This window comes from Haemaphysalis longicornis, unplaced genomic scaffold (assembly GCF_048455015.1).
Source record: "Haemaphysalis longicornis isolate Haplotype H1 unplaced genomic scaffold, Haemaphysalis longicornis Haplotype H1 scaffold_13, whole genome shotgun sequence".
NCBI classification, from domain to species: Eukaryota; Metazoa; Arthropoda; class Arachnida; order Ixodida; family Ixodidae; genus Haemaphysalis; species Haemaphysalis longicornis.
In genome coordinates, this window is record NW_027526233.1 from 74,389,355 (window position 1) to 74,414,148 (window position 24,794).

At 45.9% G+C, this 24,794-nt stretch overlaps 1 protein-coding gene across 1 annotated transcript in view; it reads left to right on the forward strand.

Moving 5' to 3' along the window:
* The first annotated feature begins 2,993 nt into the window (after positions 1 to 2,993).
* The window catches only part of LOC144164102 (uncharacterized), an 86,460-nt gene continuing 64,659 nt past the window's right edge, over positions 2,994 to 24,794 (forward strand). Inside the window, exons 1-2 of the mRNA XM_077694658.1 lie at positions 2,994 to 3,521; positions 13,937 to 13,999. Coding sequence (XP_077550784.1) covers positions 3,297 to 3,521; positions 13,937 to 13,999 — 288 coding nt within the window. The 5' untranslated portion in view covers positions 2,994 to 3,296. The remainder of the gene's footprint in view (positions 3,522 to 13,936; positions 14,000 to 24,794) is intronic.

Below are 24,794 nucleotides of genomic sequence, written 5' to 3' on the forward strand. Positions count from 1 at the left end.
AAGATCCCCAATGTAAAATAACAGATATCATCATTAAAATTGCCTCACTGCCTTGAAGGAGTTATAACGAAGTTTTTAGCCTTTTAAACTCTCACTCAAAAGTGAATATAAATAACTGATGTACAAATGAACGTGTGTATGCCTCCGAGTGAGTGAGTGAGTGAGTGAGTGAGTGAGTGAGTGAGTGAGTGAGTGAGTGAGTGAGTGAGTGAGTGAGTGAGTGAGTGAGTGAGTGAGTGAGTGAGTGAGTGAGTGAGTGAGTGAGTGAGTGAGTGAGTGAGTGAGTGAGTGAGTGAGCGAGTGAGCGAGTGAGCGAGTGAGTGAGTTAATATACTCAGGAAGCAGGAGAGGTCTCTGTCATTAAACATGGCTTGGTACTTCAGCTAATATTGTAAAATTTCAAAATAAACATAACAGACGCGTTACCTTACACTTTTCGTGGAACCGCCGGATACGCAGATAATCTAGTCTGGTCCAAAATAGTATCGCTGACAAAACTCTGAGCATTTCTTTCAAGAATGTCTTCCTGCTGGAAGGTTTTGTCGCCAGCCAGGCGAGCATCGCTGGGATGACTCAGCTTCAGCTACTGTGGAGAATTTGAAAGCCAATAAAATAGGCTTTCTGCAACATCATGAAGCTCAGCAATTATAAGAATTTGCCCCGCGCTGTTTGTGCGGTGAGCGCTTGTTTGTTGCCGTTTACTCCGTCTGTTGTCTGCTTTTTGCGCTGCGAACATTACGTCTTTCGGGCAATGGTGCTGAACAGTGTATCACCTTTATGCCCTGAAACATGTGATGGAAAATTCCGTGGAATATTGCACTTTTGTAAATTGTCTTTAGAGATAGATAGCGTAATTAAGCAGGATCTGCAAGAGAAATGGAATTATTCTTCTCTGCGACTTTTCATAGGGCTATTACAAGTATTACTGGCATACGTAGGGTACGCTAGTATTACATTACTTAATCAAAAGAGTGCGCTGCTTGGAGATGCTGCGGATAAATCAATAGAATTGTCATCAAATTTTTTAAGCTTTAACCGTCGGCCAGGAGAGGTCAGTTTCGCGGCTAAATTCTACCCTGTATAAACGAAAGAACAAGCGGAATGTTTGGCTTGATAGCAAAATCAAGTATGCTAGTAATGGGCAACTGATCAACTTGATATTCGTGGATGGCATCGTTCTGCTCAGTCGGGTTAGAGCAAATATTTCACTTACGCCGTGGGCTGTAGAAGCACAAGAAGAATGTCGCATAAATGGTAACCAGTAACGTCGGCGGGAGGGTAACAGGTAAATACGAATGAGTCGAATGCAGTCCTGAACGGACAGATGTAGATGCAGCCTTTGACGGAACTAATTAATATAGGAAAACGAGCATCTTGACTTGATGTTTTCTCAGAAGAGCCCCGTAATGGCGCCATTCCTATACTCTCCCAATTGTAGGAGACGGCTCACCTCCCGAAGGGAGCAAAATTATGCAATATGCATCAATACACAGATATTTGTTACTGCCGCTCTTTCTGCAGCGCACCTGCATTGGCCGACGTCTTCCAGTTCTTAAAATTATCGTCATCGCATTATAACAATTCACTTAATCTTGCACAACTGAGCAAGATGAGAGGGTCAAGGAAATGATGAAGACAGATAGCACTAGTCATTATTTTATTCAAAACACGCATATGTACAGTAATTAAAAAAAAAGTGTTGCAGTGTACGAAACTGGAGCAACCTAGGCGTATTTCTGTTCCATAGGCAAACCTAATCTGTGTTGCTAATAGATTCGCTGACGGGAAGCCAGCACACCCATGTATATATATATATTTGACCGATTCGGTGCCCTACGGTGTTTTCCAGTACTAAAAAAAGTAGGCACATTGGTAATCAGTGCTTGCATTTTTCACTTCGTGCAATCGTCCTGGCTTTCTGAACGGAGCAACGCGAAAATGTAGGCCTACGTGTTGAAATAAGCCCGTTTGCTCAAATTTATTTCGGCACCATTATCTACGCAGCGATGTGGCACCCAATTGCAGCAGAGCAGGGCTTCAATTAGACATGCAAAATACTTTTGCTCAGCGTGTTGCTCAATTGAAACGTATTGAACCCTGAATTGTTTAAATTTTGCGCAATAATAAATTACTGCAATAACGGGAGCGGGTTCTCAGGATAAGAATGCTAAAGTTAGCTTCCTTTCCAATACATGCTTTGAAGTGAGCTTTGGGGAAAAAAATACTCCGCACACTGAATGACTTCGTTCCAGTCGAATCGGTGACACAAGTTTTGGTCATTCAAATAGCTTTGAACATTGTAGTATCTCGAGGGCTGAAATCCTGGGAAGCCCTCACTTTGACCAGATTTCTTAACCGCCAGTATTCCCGTACAGAGCACTTGCCCGTGCGGATGCTGTTGCTTCTGCGAATTTGCGTTGCGGACTCACGCACATTTCCAGAGAACCGGCGAAGCGAGTGAGTAAAATTGATCGAGCGAGACTGATTCTCAAAAGTCTCCTGACGAATCGCTTCAGTTCTTACCTGGCCAATTCCACGAAGAGAACATTTTTTTCGCAAATATAACCAACAGAGCTAAGGTAGCCGGCATGGGAGCCACCGTTTTCTCGGAGGCAATACGGCGAGGTAAGTACCAAGCGGGCCCCGCAGTTTTCCGTTTTAAACGCCGCGCGATATAGGCAAAGTGGAGCGCGCCCCGGCCGCTTAGTGGCGGCGGTGTGGATGCGGCGCTGGGGCCACAGAAAGCGGCGGCGAACGCGGAGCGTTTGCGAGGTGTCCGCTGTTGACGACTAACATCGATTTTCGAATCGCCGTCTCCCTGGCGCCGGACGCGTGGCGTCGGGGAGAGGGCGACGTCCCTCAGCTCCTTTATATTCTCCAGGAGAGTGGAGAGTAATTGTGGCTGGCAGAGCTCGGCAGGGCTCTCCCCACGCCGTTCATCGGGGCAAAAGCCGAAACTCCGACCATCTCCAATGACACGGAGCGCTCCCAGGAGAGAAGGCGAAGAACGAGGGAAAGTCTAAAGGGAAGACACCGGGAGGGAATGTAGGGTGCGCGGCGTACACAGCGGAGTTGAGAGCGGACACAAGAGGCGCCAACTTTGGGGAAATGAACTTTCGTCGGGGAAGAGGCTCCCGCGAGTCGTGATCGTGGGGGGTGGGTGGAAAACAACGCGCGCCTCTGCGTCCCGTTGGAGGATGCCCCGTCAGTTTTGCCGCAGGAAGCGCCGACGCTGCAGCATCCGTTAGGGAACTGAAGGCAGTCGCAACAGAACAAGCTGAATCGTTATCCTCGCCATGAACGCCAATCATGCGTCGACGCCACAACGCTGCGTGGCCGTTGCGGGGATTCTGTTGCTGCTGTGGCTACAGGAGACTTCTGCTCTGCAGGCGCAGAGCGACGAGTGGTCCGGCGCCGGCCAGACAGCGATCGACGGTGGGCGCCCGGAGGATGCGGAGCTGCTCCTCTCGGATCCCGCCCGAGTGGAGGCCGCGCGGTGCAGGGCTGGCTGTCTTCTCCAGGTTGGTTATCCTTCATTTAATGAAGCACTTTACAACGAAATAAGGGATGGACGGCAGGAATTCATCGTTCGTTCATGATGTAGGCATCCTCTGTAGCCTCGCAACTCTCGAAGTTACATTTTATCTCGTAGCCAAACAGAACATCCGTTATCTCTTTGTTCGTAGTGCAAATTGTATGGTTGTGGAATCTTTTTTACGGGCAGCTACCATTCAGGGATGGCCGGTATAAAATAACTGTCATTGAGTTTACTTGTAGGTGTGAACGTATTATCTTTGACGTAGCAGCCCCCAGTGAGCATGTTAGCGAAGGGGACCTAATGTGCAGCTTATGATCAAAGTTCCCTAGTGCCAAACATAAATGCAGTCCTGTCCAATCTTTTCTTGTTGTGGTGTTTCCCACTGCAACACATCCTAGTGCGCTCTTTAAGATATACGGGTGAGGAAACCGCCCCGGCTTGTTGATGTTGTAGTGGCTACCTCTTCTAGTGAACGCGCCTAATCTAACTGCAGCCGTAGCTGACAGGCATACCTGTTTCCCCAATACTATACTGATGTAAAGTACTTTTATTGTCATGTATATAGCTAACATCAGAATTGTTCTATTTGCTGGGCGTATATGAAAGGGACCCTCCAATTGCCGTTGCTTCGTTCATTTCATTGAAGATTATCCACGCTAACCACGCTATTTTATGGTTTTACAAAAGCGAAACAAATGTCCCGGAACGCGTCCCCCGAACGTATATAGCTTAAGGGCATGAGTAAACGTCGGTGAAGTATTTTTAACGGGTGAATCTAATTTTTCTGAGCAATTTAGTACGCCGTTCCCAAATGAGCGAGTATAGATAATAGGAGCGTGACTAGTTGCCATTGCATCAATTTTTCTAGCGTTGTAAATCACCGCAAGTTATTGCAAACAATGCTGTTCTGGTGGCCTGTGTCGCACTTTCAAGCTATCACCACGAACTGGTTCGTGCGTGTATCGAAAACAATACATTTACAGCAGCTCTTAACTTTAAGGTGCAACTCTGTAAGCTTAAGCTCCCGTTGTATAATGCCACGTGGTTTGAAATAATGGCGAGGGACCGCCTCCTGCTACTTAATAGGACTTGGTCGCGGGCCATTTGGTTCATGACAGACAAATAAATCCTATACTGCGCAAAAGACGAGGATCAAGAATTTTCCGCAGTATTTATTTTTTGTCCATTCCTGTTAGCGACGGGATTCCAGGTATTGCGTCAATAAGTCATTTGCGGCTTTAAGATGGACAAGTGGACCTTTAGGTTGACTCGGCCTGGGGGGTACGTGAAATTTTAGGACGCACGCGCGTTGAGACGCGTTTTTTTATTATAATGTGTGAACGATCTTGATGACATTTCACGGAGAAAAAGGGGCGGCACCTTAACAAAGTACTCTTTGTTATATCAGCGTGTACACCAGGAATACAGGGAAATAGTTTGTTTTTTCATTTATCCCCATGCAGCAAGGCTGAGTGGATGAAGAAGTTGGGATATATCCAGAAAGCTGAATTCGCGTTTCGGGTACTGTCCTTTTGGGCACGAACGGCAGGATAACAGGGCCACTCATGATGTACGCCTGTCCAAAAATAGAGGCCTACCACAGTAATTTGTTTCCGTCGCAGGTTATGGATACCGTGGCATGCCCATGTCGAATGGCAAATGAGTGTGATACCCGTGGCGGTGGTGACCCTTTGGTACTAAACTTATCTGCCATGGTCCTTTTTCACCTATGCATGCGGCCCCTATGTCATCTCCAGGTAGGAAATCCTCGTCTGCTCTTTCGAGGCTTTGGGAGAGTGGCGGACCACAAGGGCGTAACGATCTAAACGGGTTAAAGGCGCACTTAGACAAGGATAAGAAAGAGGAGAGAAAATGCTTTGTCCATCCTTTCTGGGTTCTGTTTGTCCAAGTGGAAAGCCAAACTCTTTTATGATGCTTTACGAATCAAGTTTGTTGACTGGAACTGCGCACAAAAAACGGGACTAGGGAAGAGAACACACACAACGCTGTGATGCCAACAGGTGCCAAGAGAGCTTATAGAAGCCTTCCACATTTCTTTTCAGAAAGATGACTGTGTAAGTAACATATCGCTGGTCTTACTAGATGAAAACATTAACCTGCTAGCGCCGCACGTATCACGTGTATGCGGAGTCCGTGTTCGGATGTGTGTCTCTAAAAGTTACGCGAGAGAGCCTATTTATGTGCCTTTTCTCTTATAATAAATTCAGTTCAAATCTGCGTTGTGTGTGTTCTCTTCCCTAGTCCCCTTTTTTTGCGCAGTTTCAGTCAGGAACCATTTTTACTAGCCCGGCTTTCCACTCTGATTTAGCCAACCAAGCCATCCACGTGGTATAACTCCTCATGGAGGTTATCATAGGGGACCCGCTGTGGTGGCTCAGTGGCTATGGCGTTGTGGTGCTGAGCATAAGGAAGCTGGTTCAATAGCCAACATCGGCGGCCGCTTTTCTGGTGGAGAAGAGAAGCAAAAACGCCTGTGTGGTAGAGATTTTGGCGCACATTAAGGATCCCCAAGCTGGTCAAAATTAACCCGGAGCTCTCCACTACGGCGCACCTCATCGCCCATGTTGCGTCGGCGCGTTAAAACTGACAATCAATCTATTAATCATCGGAGGTCTTCCTTTGGAGCCGCTTGGGTAACTAGACGTGCTTTGTTGTCAGAAAATGTATCTCGGTGCACCAAAGCAAACGTGAAGGCATCCAGAATCAATGTATAAAACTAGCCAATTTTTTCGGTTTGCGTGAGTTTGAAAATGCGACATGCAGCCCTAAAATAAGTTTGTTCCTTGTATGGCGGCCGTAGTGTACTCGAAGAGACTTTTCTTGGGCCGAATGAGAGTTCCGACCGTGAAGTTTGCCTCTGGTTTTTTTACCTAACGCAGCGCTAACGCAAAGTTCTGGAGGGACAATGGGGATAGGTTGCATTGTTGGCGACTAAGGGCTGCTGACTTCACGTTATATGCGCATCGTTGCCTAAAAAAGCTAATTTAAAGCTGAACGTAAAGCACTGGCCATAGAAATTGCACACAATGATAAAACAAAAGAGAAAACAACCTATACGGGGCTGCGGAGCCACCATTACAAGCCCTGTGGTATTGTGTCCGCAGTTTTGCTTTGACTTTGACCTGTGCAGTTATATGATCAATAATAAATAGCCCGGATCCTATTTGTTCCTCTGCAGTTTTAAACGCTGCTTCTCGATGTATCAGTCATGTATACCTTTTTGATTTAAAAAACAAGATTTCAGGTGATCGCCTTAAATATGTCACGAGCATAACGGACGGTTAGGCAGTTGATCGATGGAGCGATGAAGGATTCTAAGTCGCTCTCGTTACCAGTGCTATAAGGCTCGCCGTAGTGGAGGTCCCCGCATTTTCTTATCGCCTGGGGATCTTAAACGTGCGCGAAAGTCTCGACATGGGCGTTTTCACTTTTTGTCTCCATTTGCAAAGCGGCCGTCGCGGCCGGGAAATGAACACACCACGGATCTGCAATTATGGTGATTCACGGTGAACAATATTTTATGAGGCAGTATATCCTGAAGCTGTGGTTTTAAACGAGAAAAAAAAAACCCGAGGGTGTTGTGGGGGCAGGTTCCCCGTGCGCATGAGTGGCCATTGCATAAGTTAAAATGACCCTACGTGTGTACATTGGCTTTGCATTTTTGAAATCTCTTTGCGGATATGTGCAATCACCTTTGTGCCCGTAGGCAGTATCTTTAGCAGAACCCTTGTGTATTTGTGGTAGCGGCCTTTTTAGTTGTGGTGAAATGTACAAGCCTCGGTAATTTTTTCTTTCTCATCCTAGGTATTGCAACCTACCAGAAAAGTGGTGCACAAAAGTGACGTCATGAGCCTTTTAATTGTCTCTTCTCCAATGAGGATTCCAAATTTTGATTTCAAGAGTCACTTGTACATACTGTAAGGGTTCTGCAAGAGCAGGTTTATACTGTCTATAACATTATTGTGATCCCGAAAAGACGCATGATATTTGCTGTATATATCTGCTACTACATCTCAATTTCTTGCTTGGTCTTCACGAAAAATCAGCCTATTTATTACTTAGTCTGAACAAGCGTAGGGGGGTGCCTCCGGGCACAAACCGCCTTTTCCTTTGAACTCCATATTCGACGCAACAGTCAAACCTTCGCAATAAAAATTGTGTCTTTTGGCCATGCTTTACATAGAGGAGAGTTGAAAGGCTCGTACTAGTGAGCGTTGTTTTATACCCGGCGGAAATGGGTTTTATGCGTTGAATAGCAAATAAGGAATATTGTGGGCTTGATAACAGTGGCCCTACCACATCCTACGTTCATAAATGACCACTGTGTACCTTAAAACTTGTTCTTTTGCATTCTTAAATTATTCTTTCTACCAGGAAGGTATAGCTGCCGATTTTTTATATAATATTGCTGGAGCGTCGACGGCAGTTGCTCTTGTATCGTGGTTAGGGTACCCTATCCGAGATCTCTGGTGCGTCGAAAGATTAAATTTGATTTAATATAAGTTACAATGAACGCTTGCGGTTGAAACTTTCTGGAGGTATCTTCCGATATAAAGAAAAAAATTTAACTAGTTATCACAGCTTTCAAATTTTGTGTAAATAACCCTTTCACGTGAAACTAATTTCATTCCTGTTCGGGTGTTGCTGGGTCGTTTTTGTTTGATTTGCTTCCATAAAGGATTACAAATACACTCCTGCGCGAGTGGCAATGATTACTTCTTGAAAATTACAGAGCGTTGGTTCAGAATCGTAAGCGTTCAAAACTTACCAAGCGTTTCGTTTATCAATTCCGCGCTGGCCTGTTTATTCTCTGGAGCACCGAGACTGGCGATCCCACTAACAAGTGATAGGTGTCACTGGAACAAAAGCAAAATTTAAGTGCTCGTGGTAGAGATATGGTAGTACATTTTAGCGTATTCGAAGAAAATAAACGTTGGGATGTATAAGAATTTAAATTATGACTAACGTATTTCTCTTAATTACCAATTCTCAATCCTACTGCGCGGCTTTTTGAATACAGCTGTTTCGTATAGACTGCATGTCGGACAATAAGAATTTCGTTGGCGTGTCATAGATGCATTAGTGCCCTGTCATTCCAGCTTCCATTAAAATACCTTCTTTCCGTAATAAGAAATAGTATTCCAGTAATAGCTAACGTTGGTAACGCCAAATTAACACAGCGGAGAGTTAGACGCAGCACCATTGAAGAGATCATTATATTCTGGTGTTACAATGACATAGCATATGCGAAAATATTCAGATGCATGCCGCGTAAGGGCAAACATTCCAGCCCATGACCATTCATCATTCGATGGACAACGGCTTAAGTGCTGTCCGGCAGCATCATCTCAGTTGTACACAACTCAAATAAAGGCGCACAAATGCTACTGTTTTTTACGAATTGCAAACCTCGCAATAATGGTCGGCAGAGTAAGTAATAGCTGTAAACATAAAAACAATAGTGCAATAAAATTGAGCCGAACAACGGCACCTTGTGCGGTTTGTAGCAAAATGGCTGCTTGCATAGACTGCTGTCGTCTCGTTGCGTTTCATACACGCAATGTTTCCATTGGTTTACGTACACTTGATCGTTGACAGAGGTCTTATGTACACTACTATGCCTAAGCAAGAGCCAACAAATTTTCTGGCGTGCCTAACTGCGCATTATTTTTTTCTGCCTTTGCGTTTATGATCCACCATTTCGCACAAAAACATTTCAGTTTTGGTGGTGCTGAAAAGCTACAACTACCCTACTTTCTTTGGACCCTACTTCTTTACCTTAAGAACAGGTTATGAATACGTCGCAGAAAGGTACTCCTCTTGATCTGTGTTTGGGTTATTTCAGCTTTTTAGTCCCTTTCACCATGAAACTCGTCTGTTTCTCCGACAGGAAAAGCAGCACTTCGCTAATGAACATGATTGATAGTAAACGATCAGTTTGGAATGGTAGACTCAGTCGCTGCAGACTGACCGCATGGTACATTGAACCAGCCATAAATCTCTGAAGCAGCTTCAACACTTATACGTCATACGGAAGCGGGGTTGTTCTCCTTTCTAACAGTACACACTAGAACGTGTGTCACATTGTAATGTTCAGATTATTGTCCTCGAAGTGGGGATAGTCGTTTACCGGTTTTACAAGTGTGATTTCGAGACCCCGTTCAGCAAACTAATGCTTCAATGTTATCTTGGAGGCGACCTCCAGTCTAGAGGGTGTTATAATAATAAATGGTCGCATTTAAAATTTTCAAAACCAGCAAACCGCTTCTCCGTTCGGGCTCGAGCTTCACACAGAGGCCGCTATTTGTTTTGATTTTTTCACAAGAATGGTTACGGCAGCTGTTTAAATACAACAAATAAACACGATTTCGTCTATCGGAGAGTGGTGGTCATTTCGATGGTTATTCCGCACTTGGAACGGTGGCGCCACCTGTGCTGTGCAGAACGACTCGCGCGATGCCAGAAGGCGATGTAAACGAGACAAACGGCCACTTACGACAGGTAAAAAAACCTTTTTACCGGTAGTTAAACATGATTGGAATGGTTGCACGAAGGTCCACACCAACCACCAAAAAAAACCTCCGCGGTTCATCGTTACCAATGCAAATGAATTACGCTAGTTTTTTTTTTATCTGCTTTGAGATCGTCTGTCGTCTGCCGCTAGAGATTACCCAGCTTTCGAAAATCCGACTTAGATTTTTTTCTCAAGCTTCCGGTTTGTTTTCATTCTACGTTTACCGTGTTAATGCATGTGTGTATATGTGACGCGTATGAAATCAGTGACTGCAGACTAAAGCGCAGCCTGATTAACCAACTTGTGCTAGGGGAAAATCTTGTGTTTCAAAGTTGCAAGCAGAGTAAGGTATGCGAAGAACAAGGACAAACCGAAATTATGAAAAAAGAATCCCGATTCACATCTTGGAAAATATGTTGATTTCCCCCCACAGACGCCAGGCGATCTGAAAGCCGATGAACAAAGCGAACGCTTGCTGGTATTGGTAATGATGAACCGTGGCAGTGTCTTATTGTGAGTCGTACTAATTCTTACGCATCTATACGTACGTTTCGTGATGACACATCTTGACGATACGAATCCGTGGCACACAACGAATGAAAAATGTTTGAGATAGGAGCAGAGCCATGTGACTACCGAAAGCAATACTACATCGGACTCTTTGATAGACATTGCATTTTGTCTATTGATAGATAGTTGGCATTCCGGTAACCCCAGCTGACTAGGGGGAGTATGGTAACCTTAACACGAATGGCACCAAGACGAGCCATTCAGACGAGAAAGACGTTCACAACTGCCTAACCCTTGTGCTGTTGTTTTGAGGTCACAAATTTTCGCAAGTCTTAGGCACTACCATAAGGCCTACTGTTACGCCGTCGCAGGTTGAGTGAGAACATGACTGCTGAAAATGCGATGCATTTTGGTAGATCTGACTAGCATGTGCGCTACTATGCACCACTCTCTCTTTCTTCGCCTCATGATGAAGGCGGACGTGGAATAATTGGGTAAGGCCAGTTTTTATGCTGCATTTCATCCCGAAGCTAGGCGTGACCTGACTGGTAGTTGACACGACAAATAGAGGACAGTATGGGTGCTGACCGAAGGGATGAAAATTCACGAAAAAAATCATCGCTGCCTCAATAATATATATACAACGTCTGAACACTGGCTCCATCACAGCGCTGTCCATCAAGACAACTAAGAAACGTTCAATGACCCTCAATTCCTCACACGACGCAAACATTTTCATAACTATACAGATAACACATCCCACCCACTACACCCATCTTACTTATCGCCGACAACCCAATGTTTTCTCTTTAGCGCGTTTTTCAATTTGAACACACATCAAACTTTTACTACTACCTGCATATCATTCATAATCATCCTGGCAGTATGCACCAGTCATTCTATTAAAAACGTTCAAATTTTAATACCCCGATTTTAGTAGTAAAGTTAGTACCACTCTGATATAAATCTCGTTTTTGGCGCTTTTTCCCATTCGCTGGTTTTGCACCATTAAACACACAACCATGATTAGGAGCTTCGATCCCAGTTGGACAAGATGGAGCAAAGAATGGCAAATTGATCTCCATTCTTCCAACAGTGCTAAGACAACAAAGACGAAGGAAAGACAAACAAAGATTGTTAGAAGAATGCAACCATACCAGATAGCTCGACTTTCATTACTGCTGGAGTGATCTGGCGTTGTTTCGCCTGCATCAGCTGACTACCGACAAAGTATCTGACTCTCGACATTGGGGTACGTAATTGTTGTATTTATATCTGGGCTGGGGCGTCCCGACATGTCCAAAAGCACCTCCGAAAGGCGAGTTCACATTCGCTACAGTGGCAGGCTGGGAGCGAGGATAACGACGGTGCCACACGACCATGAAGCAAGACTAAGTGGCACTGGACAGACTGACTCGGAATGAGTGATACAGACAAAAGTAAGATAAAGTTTGCCAGCAACGTTATGAGGGGCACCTGAAACTCCTGCTTTTGTCTTTGCGCGCGGTTGAATAGTGCAAGGACCAGTAGCGCATTTCGAGAACCACTTGGACAGTAAAGGCCTTTTAATAAAGCGTTTTTACCACCGGGCATACCACTTGGCTGATGGCCCGGCGGAAGGAAGCCTCCCATTCTTCAGGCCACCGCACTCCTAGAGTTATATTAAAAGATGTCTGAAACATAGCCGAATCTTTCTATATTCCTTCCTACAAAATGCCACTATTATACAGAGGCCGGAATCAGCTGTAGTATTGAAACTTAATTGGTAAATTTTATTTGTTCTCAGATTTGAAGATTCCTCTTCGATTTCTCATCGTGGTTGCGAAATAATTTGAGCTTTCTTATTACCTATAAGGTTTACTTGTTTGTGGTAATTTAGGTTTTGTTTTGCAACAATAGACAATCACATGCTTTGTAAGATTCAAACTCCGCCATATTTTCACCATGAATCCGTCGGAGCATTTTTTATTAAATATCATGTCGCCGTGTTTGTCGTTGTTGCCTTGTATTACCACCGCAAAATACACCCAACTTTCGGTACTGTTCTTGTAAGCGAGGGATATAATTCAGGGTAGAGTTTCAGACAGAGAAGTTTTCCTTAACACTTGTTAAAAGAATGAACTGGAATAAAGCATTACTCTTTAAGTCGGAAATACGATGATCAGACATCCTAATTGGCAATCGAAATAATGGAAACAGAAAAAAAAACGAAAAGTGAATGCTTCATTTATTTGCGGCTTTTTTATTTTTACAACACCTCGTTTAGAGGTGCAATAAACCTCACCATGCTAAGTGTCAGGTTTTTTTATCTGATTTAAAATTGTTGCTAATAGCCTTAAATGTTTTTCAGTCGCCGGAAAAAGTCCATACCGCAATGCGTGCTCGGGAAAGGGTGTACTGTGGCTTTAAATGTTTTTAATGTTAATTCTGCACGCCAGACTAACTACGTAGGTATGTATTGTATATATGTATTACATACATACATACATACATACATACATACATACCTACATACATACATACATACATACATACATACATACATACATACATACATACATACATACATACATACATACATACATACATACATACATACATACATACATACATACATACTTACGTACATACATGTTACCGAGGTGGACCAGCCTGACCAAGTACACTATTCCCAACTGAATTACACTTCGCGCTTTATGGAAGGGATATTGGGACGGTCGCTAACTGATCATGTGTTGCCTTTGTAGCCTGCCCGGAGACGTATGGCGCCCTTTGTCTTCACCAACGCCACTGCAGGTGCACAATTTTTAGAAAGAGCCTCTATTCGTGCGGCTTATTTCTTGGTATTTTCTCGTGGGGCTGCGGTACAGGTTACACGTACCGGTACAGGTACGTGGGGCTGCGGTACAGGTTAGGGGTACGTATGCGCATAGTTTGTAACAAATGCGGGATAGTTTGGTATTGATTGTCATTTTATGAGGACATAGAGATGACAGGTCTCACTGCACCCAAATCGGTGCCTAGTGTTGGTCTGTCCTTTTCAGGAATTGAAGTTGACTTCCGTGTGTTTTCATGGTGCTCTACGGGCATCAGAGAACCTGTTGCGGTTACAGTGTGTGTACAATTTTTGCACCTGATAAATTAATTGACTCACGAATCACGCATTTGTGTATCTCTGCATGAAAGACAGTTCAGAGTCAGCGGTCAAGGCGCCTACACTTCGTGTTTCTTATAATATGTGTCCCTCTACCATCAGCGGCATAAATTAAGGGCAGAAAATAAATCTGTACGTAAGACGTCAAAGTTCTCCTGGCACACTAGGATTTACGTTTTTCTTTTCTCTCCTTTTACAGCTAACGAACCTCACGGCCAGCGGGGAGTACAGCGACTGCACAAAATCTGCAGACTGCGACATGGTACGCAAGTGCCAGCAGAATTATTTTGTTTTATCCCGCGTGCCTGTTTCTTCATAGTTGTTCCGCAGTGAAGAAAAAGGTTGAAAACAGTGAAATGTCTGGTCCTTGCACTATTGTTCTGTAGGCGTTGCTGACAAAAAAGTTTGCAAACCGAATCACAGTATTTGCAGAGCCCCATCAGCAAGCCCCTAATCTCAATATACTGGAAGCTTGGGTGTTCCAGTACACAATAAAATTTCTTACACCCCTTTTGGCCGAAAGGGTGTAAGAATCTTGTCTCATGGCGAACCCCTTTAGAAGGTGTTTTGGCGAAAAAAAGCTGTACGGATGAAAAAAGGGCGTTGTGTGAACACCCTAAAAAAGGGTGTAAGGTTGCTCAACACTCTAAATTACGGGTATGGCCACGGCAGCAGCTACGCGTGGCAATGTGAATCGGCGGAGTGCGCAGCATTCAACAGAAACACTCAATAGGCACAAGTCACACTTGGAACACAAATCAATTGAACAAGAAAAGCAACGGGATGCAAGCGGTACCGGGAGTGCATACTTACTTAGTAATCCATGTGCTCTTCTTGCTTTTTTATCCAGTAGAGCAAAGCCCCTAGATCGAGTCGGTGGACTTGTCGCAGTCGCAAAAAACGGATATTTTAGCGTGAATTTCTGAACTATGGATTTTTGTATGAGAGTAAAGAAATCAACAAGCGGATTTGCAAAAACTTTTTAATCACGCGGTAGTTTTTTAGTTCCCTAACTTATAGAATTTCATTAAAAGCCAAACAAATCTTTCCCGCCACCTCAACACCCTACAGAAAGGGTGTTCATTATTTCAACACCTTTTATCCCAGAGGGGTGTAAAGCTTCAAATTAGGGTGTTCGGAACTACGAAAACGGCGTAAAGAAACAGGGTGTAAGAAAAGACCGCCAACTAAGAAAAAAGGTGAAGAGACCTGCAGCTTTGGAGGCATTTTGTACCTCTTTACATGGTTGGAGTGAACGTTTTTTACAAGCGGGGGGGGGGGGGGGGCAGAGGAAAGAGGGGGTTTGTACCTCACGATGTTTGAAGCAATATGAATTGGCATAATTCATTACCAGTGAAGCTGTTCAAGCTTGAGGTAGTTTTGGTGGCATTGGCAAAAAAGTTACAAAGAAAAACTGCGGCACCTGCAAAGGGTGCACCACCGCAGATAGGGTACTATAATACTGTAGTCGGCTTTCGAGCTTGTGAGAGTGTGAGCACAAGGGGCGTATGCGTACGAGCACCTCTTACTATAACATTTCAAAGGTATCAGTAGCTTTTGGATTCTAAAATGCATAAAAATTGGCGTAACTTGCAAGAGTGGTGCAAAGATGGAGAAACAGCTTAGCTGGGGCTCTGCCTAGCATTGTTTCTCCGTTGGATCCCCTGGCAGTGTGGGGGGGACCCGCTGGAACTGCCTTGTAAAATCCGGTTAAACTTGGCCTGACCCCTCAGCGGTCATTCTAGCTTAGCAAGAACAATTCAAAGCTAGCAAACAGCACAAAACTTAGCAACACCGGAAGAAACAAGGGCGACCCCCAGCTCTGCCGTCTTTTTTTGAAACTGAACACCTATTTCACACCGTTTCATCTGCCTACAGAAAGCCAAGCCTGTTGCACTCGGTAAACACCCGTTCCACCGCACGAATGTAGTCTTTTTAATTGTGAACGTTCAAATGGGTGTTTTATGCGCCAAAGCTAAACTTTGGGCATGAGGTGCAGCGCATAGAGAAACGAGCAATCATTGCATACGAGCAATTATTATTTTTTGCGTTTGAAAATTTCTTGCGAGGGGAGAAGTATATGAGGGGATGTCCTGTTATTTACAGTGCTATTATGCTGCAAGCATGACCTTATTCAATGAACAGCCGAACACCTTTTCCACACCATTTTAACACCATAAGAAAAAGCAATGATGTTTAAGTTGATCAACACCTTTTTTTCACGCAGAAAGGGTGTAGAGCTACGAAAAGGATGTTGAGATTCAACAAAGGGTTTGTAGAGGCTTCCCAACACCCTTTTTACACTTATGCTACATACGTTTTTGACTAAAAGGATGCGAAAATGTTTATATGACTTTTTACCATGTTCACTCTTGGAAAACGAGATAGCATGGTCACAGATACGGCGCCCAGGCTGCGACAAAAAAAAAAGTACTGAATAGCTTTTAAGGTTTATTATTCGAATGGATTATTCTTTAAAATACCATTAAATTCAGAAAACTGGTTTGTAAAACACCTTTAAGACATTGTTTCTGGCATGGACCGTCGCACTCAGGCTAAATTTTGTTCTCAAACCATTCGTTATGCGTGAAATTTTGAAACTTTAATGGCACCTCGAATGATTGTTGTGTTTTACGCGTCGAAGGAATACCTGGGCTACGAGCTGCCACGTATTGAATGGCTCCGTATTATTTTGACCACCTGGTGTTCTTTATTGTGCACCGAAATATCGACCCACTGGCGTGTAACTTTTGGCCGCCATCAGAGAGGCAACCGCCGGAGCAGGGATCAAAACCGCGTCTTGGGCTCATCCCGAGCCAGCGCGGAGGGTGTTCGATGGCACTCAACAGTTCCCGAAAGGCCTGACATATTGTTACGTGGCGGCAGGACAATGATGAGGCGAAACATGGGCGACGATGAAGTGATGTATTTACAAGATGCTGCCGGAGAGCGATGCAATCTATTTACAAGCGGCCATGATCGCTCGGGCGAGCCGCATCCTCTTCGTCGTCTTCGGTGACGGGTTATGGCGCTATGGGGCGTTGACCACATAGGTGTTCCGTGACATCACCCCCCCGGCGGAGGACGACCGTCCCGGTCGAAGCCAGGGTAAAGACAGTGGCGAAGCGGATGAGCAAAGCGATGAGAACATGTACAATGATGTCCTTGCCACCACTGATGATGGTGATGGTCGCGATGAGCACCGCTCCGGAACAGCTGTGACCACCGCCGACCCCACGAAGCAGCGTCCAAAGCTTTCGGAGAAGCGCCGGAGATCTGGGCGGGGTACGTCGTCGGCTATACGTCTGGTCGTGGCTGGTCAGTTCGTCTGGTCTCGGCGGGGCATGGGCAGGGGACACGGGGCTGGGGAATGTCGCGTCCGTGGCTCACCGGGGCTGGGGCGGGCCGACGCCTTCCAGGAGCCAGGATGAGACTGCTTCATGAGCCGAGACGGGGTAAAGCTCGGGGCCGGGATGGGACTGAAACCCGCACCATCCACCAAAATGTTACGTGGCGGCAGGACAATGATGAGGCGAACCATGGGCGACGATGAAGTGATGTATTTACAAGATGTTGCCGCAGAGCGATGCAATCTATTTACAAGCGGCCATGATCGCTCGGGCGAGCCGCATCCTCTTCGTCGTCTTCGGTGACGGGTTATGGCGCTATGGGGAGTTGACCACGTAGGTGTTCCGTGACAATATTTAAATCAATTGAATGTTGCAGAGTGCACCCATGATTACGAGAAAACTAAGGTGCATAATTATTCACATTCCACATTTATGTGCCCTTTCATCCTCCTTGCCGTTGAGAACAAAGCCACGAAGAGTAAGACGTGACATCGGAGTTGTGTTGTCTCCACTCTCTTTAATATATGTATCACCTATCAAGCAAATGTTCGCTATGGTACTAAAGTGCAAACAAAACCTACCCGGAAATAATTTTACAATGTATGGGCCCAAAATACTCCCAATTGGGAACAATGTGCTCCCTATGTGTGGCGCTAATAAATGGATGACCCCTCATTGCACCCTAGTGGCCAATATTACGATTATAGAAAGCTTGACCCCAGTTTCTAGGTGGAGTGTTTCCGTTGGCATGCTGCCGAGCAGGCAAAAGACTCGCGCATTGGGGAAGTCGTCTGAAGCGGGTGGCATCCAAGTTTGTGCTATGTTCTATTTGCGTATCGGCACTAAATGTCGACTTCAACCCTGGCATATTTTTAATAAGACGAGTGAGGAGGGCGTGACCGCTGTATTAAGCTTCAAAACCGATACCGTGCATATTCACGAATACGTGCTTCAACGGGAGCGATCGCGTTCGCATATAGTGGCCGTGCCGTTTGGATCTGTGTGTTTTACGCGCGAAGCAGCATGAGTATAACCCCCCATGTTCTCATTCCGGTGAAGCCAATTTACTTAGTGCCGCTCCGGTGCTCCTCCTCGCCACTTCCGTCGCATATTTAACAACGGTTATTCCCCTCGCCACAACCGATGGCTTTACTCAAGTTCCGCAATCGGCTGACAACGGCGGTAGCGCCTTTATCAGAAGATTGCGGAGAATCAACATAAGAGCGAATGGGTGTTAAACGTCCGGAAACCGCCGAGCAAGTAGCCGCTGCCAGAGCCGCCTCAAATTTCACATCGCCGAGTAGCTCGAGTTCACCCGGTTGAAGAGCAACTTGTCCGGTATGAACGCTGGCACGACCTTATAAATGTTCTTTTGCTTGAACGCCTGACCGAGCGACGTTCTCGCCGTTGTATTTCACTGAGCCTAAGTAAGCGCATATTACTAGCTGGTTGCCGGTTTATGCGTCCCCAAGACGAAGCCGGAGGAGGGGGGAGTGCGCGCCTCGCTGGGCTTCATGCCGCCACCGATAACATGCCCGTTGTGCTGGTTGGAGATTTAAACGAGGAAGTCTCATGGCTCAAAGCGGCGTGTCCGCTGGCGTCCGTAATCGAGCGGTTTGTGCCTGGGGTAGTAATTACGCAGACAGTAATATGCCTAGAACGGGGGGAGGAAAACTGAGAACCACATGTTTGTTGTTAGAATAAAGTTCTTGGCCTGCCAGGTTTTAACTCGCGATGGGCCGAATGCATGTCGTTCGCTTGGAGGTGGAAGAGCGGGATTTAAACAAGCTTCGGCCCGCCCAAAAGCGAGAATCAATGAAAGCCATTGAGCGGCTGTGCCTCTGGCGCCGCCGCTGCCGCCTCAGGTTCGAGCTTGTCCAGTAACTGAGAATCCTATGCCGGATGTAGACCAACTTGTCCGCTTGGAACGCCGAAGTGAGCACCGTGGCTTGTTCGGCGTAAAGAGCTTATAGAGCGACATTTTCATGGTGTCTTGCACTTCTAAGCACACTCATCAACACGTGCCGGTTTACGCGTGCATGGGTTGGGAGAAGAAAGAGGGGTGGAGGCATGCACGCGGTGCTCTAAGTTCCATGCCCTTACTGATAACATGTATGTACATTGTGATGCGGCACATTTAAACGTGGGCGTCAAACCGCTCAAAGTGGCCTGTTTGTTGCCCTCAGTGGTCGAGCGGATCGGGTTGGTGTGTTACACAGACGACACTTGAAGGAAACAGAGAGCTCCATGTTTGTAATCTAGGAAGAAGTACGGGTCATTCCAAGTTTCATTCCGTCACTTGGCTAGAAAGTAGGCTCATTCGCGAACTACAGACAAACGTGTTTTGTTCCGGGCACACCATGGTCTGCGTCCAGCGTTGCAGGTCATCCTTCACAGAGTTGAAGGGAACTCATTTTTTTGTGATGGCCGCTGCCGTATCATGCTGCTAGCAACAAAAGTACAACGCTCGTTATTGCAATGTTCATCAACTCCGCGTCTATGCGCACATCTAGATGGTTTAAATTCTATTGCCAGGGTGCCAACACACTTCCAACCTTAGAGTGTTTTCGAACTGAAAAATTCATGGGGTAGGATAGGTGATCGAAAGCCTTCTTAGGTCGAATCGTGGCATTAAGAATCAGCATCGCAACACTTGAGAATGCTGCTTGCGGCGTTTTAAATGCGAATGCATTTATTAGCCGGGGGTTGTCTTGCTCCGTTGGCCGGCGTGCGCCTGCTGTTGTTGTTGTTGTTGTTCCTTTCTGATTGTGGCGCGTACCCACTTGGGGGATTGGCCAGGATCGGGCGATATATTGGGGCTAATGTGCCCAATTTAGGAGACTAAATTTTGCAGAAAAAGAAAAGAAAAAAAATAAAAATTGTTGATCATAATAATTGCACAACAAATACAGGAATTTGTAGAATGAAAGTGTGCACTATGCAGGAATTTGCAAGAGAAGACTAAGCGGGATTTTGCAATAGGCTCTTATTTCGTCTGTGTACAAGAAGAGCGGCTAACAGGGTAGGCGCCTAGTCTCTGAGACGTAGGTGTGGACGGCCGTAACCAAATTCCTGTGGGGAGACCCAAGCGAAATGGCACCGAATGACAGTAAGACCGGCATTGAAAGGGTAAGTCCAAGGTGGTGAATTGGCTCCACCAGGTATTTTCTTCTCATTGAAGAGAAGCCGCGGCAATGTAAGAAAAAATGCTCTAGGGTTTCGGGTTCATCACAAAGAGCACAATGACGAGAGGAGGTGAGCCCAGCGCGCTGCATGTAGAAGTTGAGCTGCGGAACTCTACAACGTAAGCTAGTTAAAGTAACCTCGCATTGGCGAGATTCGCAACATCGGGAGTCCCACGCATATGCCAAATGGGCGTAATCATCGAGGGAGGTGATGGCATCCTCCTGCCTCCTCGCCAGATGTTGATGCCGTCGGATCCGTGCTCCGGCCAATATAAAGGGAAATGGACAGATGTCGAACGGAGGGCCGTCTAGTGCTGACCTCGCTAAAGAGTCTGCTTCTTCATTCAGATATAAACCCTTGTGCCCAGGCACCCATATCAAGCGGATTTCTCTTAAGTGGAAAGGAACTAAATAACCAAATGTGCGAAGAAGAGCAGAATTTTTGGGGGATATCAAAGAGGAGCAAACAGATAATGAATCAGACACAATTACGACATTTAATATCTGGGGAGGTAGTTTTTCTAATGCTATGACTAGTGCCATAAACTCAGCATAGAATATTGGGGTGAAGTCCGGTAGGCGAATCGAAAACGACCAGTTGAGTTGTGGACTGAAAATCCCCACACCCGCTCTCTCCTCAAGTTGAGACGCATCAGTCGCTACGACCACGTATGTATCCAAGCTAGACAGATAGTCGTTCAACAAACCGGTTAGTAGACGTGTAGGTAGCCTTTTCGCATTGTTAGGAAAAATGTTATTAAAGGTTAGGGGAACAGGGAGAGCTTCCCAGGACATCTGTATAACGGACGGAATGTTAATATTAAGAGGTGAAAGTAAAGTCTGGGCATACACACATTGAGGGCGGTATTGGTGGGGCCACCACGAGTTAAAAAATAAAGCCGGTCGAGCCACCATCAGCGACAGATCTCTGCTGAGGGGCGATTCGAAAATCCTAATCATGGTCAAAGCAGTTAAAAGCTTAAACTGAGATTCTAGTGCAGGCAGCCGGGACTCTAAGTACAGGATGTTATTAGCTGTGTATTTCGGAAGGCCGAGACACAATCTCAGGGCACGTCGCTCTAGCAGTATAAGCGGATTGAGTTTGTACATTGGAGATCCTGAAAAGAGAGCACAGCCAAATTCTAAGATAGGGCGCATGTACCCGCGGTAAATGAATATTAAGGTGTCTCTTCTCATCCCAAAATTCCGGTTGCTAATTCTTCGCAACAGGCCAAGTGCCCGTTCCCCCTTCGTCGAAATGTGCTTTATATGATGCCGCCAATCAAGCTTACTCTCATAAATAATACCCAAGTATTTTAGAGTTGTCACTTGCGGAATAAAATCCTCCCGGTATCTAAGGCAGAGGGTAACAGGCACTGATACGGGGAATACCAGGACCGCGCACTTGGCAACGTTCATCGATAAATTCACATTTGACAGCCACCTTTCGAGAGAATCCAAATAATTTTGTGACGCCTGATAAAGCTCATGTATGTCCCGTGCTGCTGCGAAAAAGGCTATATCATCCGCATAAACGTAACTGCAGACTTCATTGCTGGTAGGAATGGATCTCATCAGTGTGTTAAACAAAACCGGAGAAAGCACTAACCCTTGTGGAACGCCCCTTGTCTGATGTAGTGTGGAAGTCTTAAAACCATTTTTCGAGCAAAAGAATTTGCGGCCAGATAGAAACTGCTGAATCCATGAAATAATGTAATTGGGTATCCCGCATTCTTTAAGTTTTGCCATAAGGACGCTGTATTCTACACTGTCATATGCTTTCGTAATGTCCAGTGTGACAAGCGTGCAGATTAGTTTGTTTCTACGGGCAAACTGGATACGACTCTCCAGGTCCACATGGGCGGACCAAATGGAGCAGCCTGGACGGAAGCCAATCTGATGTGCACTCAGTAAATTTTCCCTCGATAGGAATCGAAGTAAACGGCCGTATACAATTCTTTCGATCAATTTGACTAAGTTACTGGTCAAAGCAATGGGGCGAATGTTGTCCGGGAGAAGGCCAAGACTGAGATTTTTAGTAGGGGTACAATTTTTGCAATTTTCCAATCTTCGGGCACCCATGCTTTCTCCAATGACGTGTTGATAATGTTTAATAGATCGTGAGGAGATTCCTCAAAGAGAAGCTTTATCGCTGTAGTCGAGATGCCATCGGGTCCCGGGGAAGCTGGCGGGAGGCGCATAACTATATCCGCCATTTCCTCCATCGTGACAGGGGTAAAGTCTAAAACTGGGGTATTTTCAATTATCATGAGTCGGAGAGTAGCCGTAAACCTTGTTTGCAAGGCCCGGGCGACTTTTTCGAGCGACTCTGAGCTTTCTTCCGGCGTTTCCACAATGGATACACCGTTGCTTCTGTCGTCAGTGCTCTTGCGGTTACGCAAAAAAGCAAAAAGAATACGCCGGTTTTTCGTTTTGGAAAGCGCGGAGAACCGTTGCGAGTAATAGTCTTGCTTAGCCGTTGAGATGGTTCGGCGAAAGATTGCGGAATAATACTTGAAATTGGTCCAATTATTGGGGCTCTGATTATGGATAAATTTTTTCCACGCTGCTTTCCTGCGCCGATAATCTCTCGTGCAATCATTATTCCACCACGGGCTTATACCGTCTCTCTTGGTTGACGAAACCACAAACTCTGAATTTTTCAGTGTACTTTTCATTAATGCTGTGACGTTTAGGGCCCTAAGCTCCATAGAATCACTGGGCAGAGACGCAAGGGACGAACTCAACTTCTTTTTCATGAGTTCATAGTTAACCAAGGTCCGCACTACACGGTTAGGTGTGCTTGGGGAGACCGCAATATCAAAAATTATCGGAACGTGGTCGCTACTTGTAGGACCATCTACTGTACACCAACTAGAAACCAACCCACCCTTTACGAATGTTAAGTCTAAGACTGAGCGCGTTTGATTCCGAAAAAAAGTCGCACTACCCGAGTTAAGACAGACTAAATTATTTTCCTCTGTCCAGTCTAATAAACGCCAACCAGAAGTGTCGGTCTTGAAGCCCCAGCTCACATGGTGTGAATTAAAATCTCCGGCAACTATGACGTTTTGATTACAGGAGGAAAGGGCAATATCCAGCGGTTCTGTGGTGGACACTCCATTGGGGAAATAGGCATTCAGAACAGAGAAGGAAAAGCAACCTGGCAGACATATATCTACCACCATGAGTTCACTAACCGGTGACAAAAACTGGAAGGACAGCTTGGCTTTGTGGCACAGCTTTGTAGCTATTAGAATAAGTAGACCCCCTCCTCGCGTGTCCCTATCTAAGCGAAACACGCGAAAATTTGGTAAAGTAAATGGTTTGCCTCTAGACAGCCAGGATTCTTGAAGGAGAATAATATCTGGGCAGTGATTATTTATAAGACATTTGAGATCTGTCAGTGCCGCAGCTATCGAACGGCAGTTCCACTGGAGTACTCGGATCGACATTATGGAGAGTTAATGGCAGCCATGGCTGCCTCCAAGATGCTTTCTTTCAGTTTAATGTTCCCTTGGACCTTTTTAGGTTTCTTGGATCGCGACTCTGGGGAAGAAGTTGGTTGTTGCGAAGTGGATGGAGTAGCTCGCTTAACGTCAGGACGCCTTGGCGACTCAGTGGAAATGTCAAGTTCCATTTCGGTCTCATTGAATGGGCAAAGATCTGAAGAGGAAGGCTGACCTTGGGAAGTTTCAGAAATAGAAGGTGCAGAAACCTGGACAGTTACCATCGGAGTAGAGTTTGGGCCTACTGTCTCCCTCGAAGTCACATTCTGGAGAGCGCTCGCTGAGGAAGGATTCCTTGCCAGATCGACAGCTCGCACCGATGAATCCTGGGGCTCTTGATCCCTGGGAGGCGAAGATGAGGATTGCAAGCAACCCTGCTGCCGGAAGGGAGCCACGGGCAGAGAGAGTGCCTGCGCAATTTCATGTGTTTGCGCTGCCAAAAGATTGGACACCTGCTCCGCTTTTGCAAGGGAAGCCTCGTTGGATGGTGCCTGGCGGGCAGCAGCACCTGCATATCCATGCGTTCTCTCTTTAACTATCGCTACCGCCTCCTTACGAGAGCAACGGCGCTTTTCAAGAACTTCAAGGATACTGATTTCAGAAGAGCGGGCCGGGCAGTTGGAATAATCAGCCGTGTGAGACGCTCCACAAAGGCAACAGGAGAAGTCGTCTGCGGTACATTGGCTAGCCAAATGCTCGCCCCCGCAATTGCAGCAGCGCGATGCTGACTTGCATGACCCTGCGCTGTGTCCGAAGCGCCAGCAGTTCCGGCATTGACGAGGTCGGGGGGACAACGGTTCTTCCCTGTATATGAGAGGCCAGACTTTGATTTCCGATGGGCACGATGTACCCGCGAAGGTTGCGATCACCGATTCTGTTGGAATAGTGGTGCTCTCCACTACACGGGAGCAACGGTACACCGAGATTACCCCGGCATCCCGAAACTGCTCAAGGAGCTCGCTGGGCGAAATCTCCGTGTATACACCTCGGACTATTCCTTTTGTGCAGGCAAG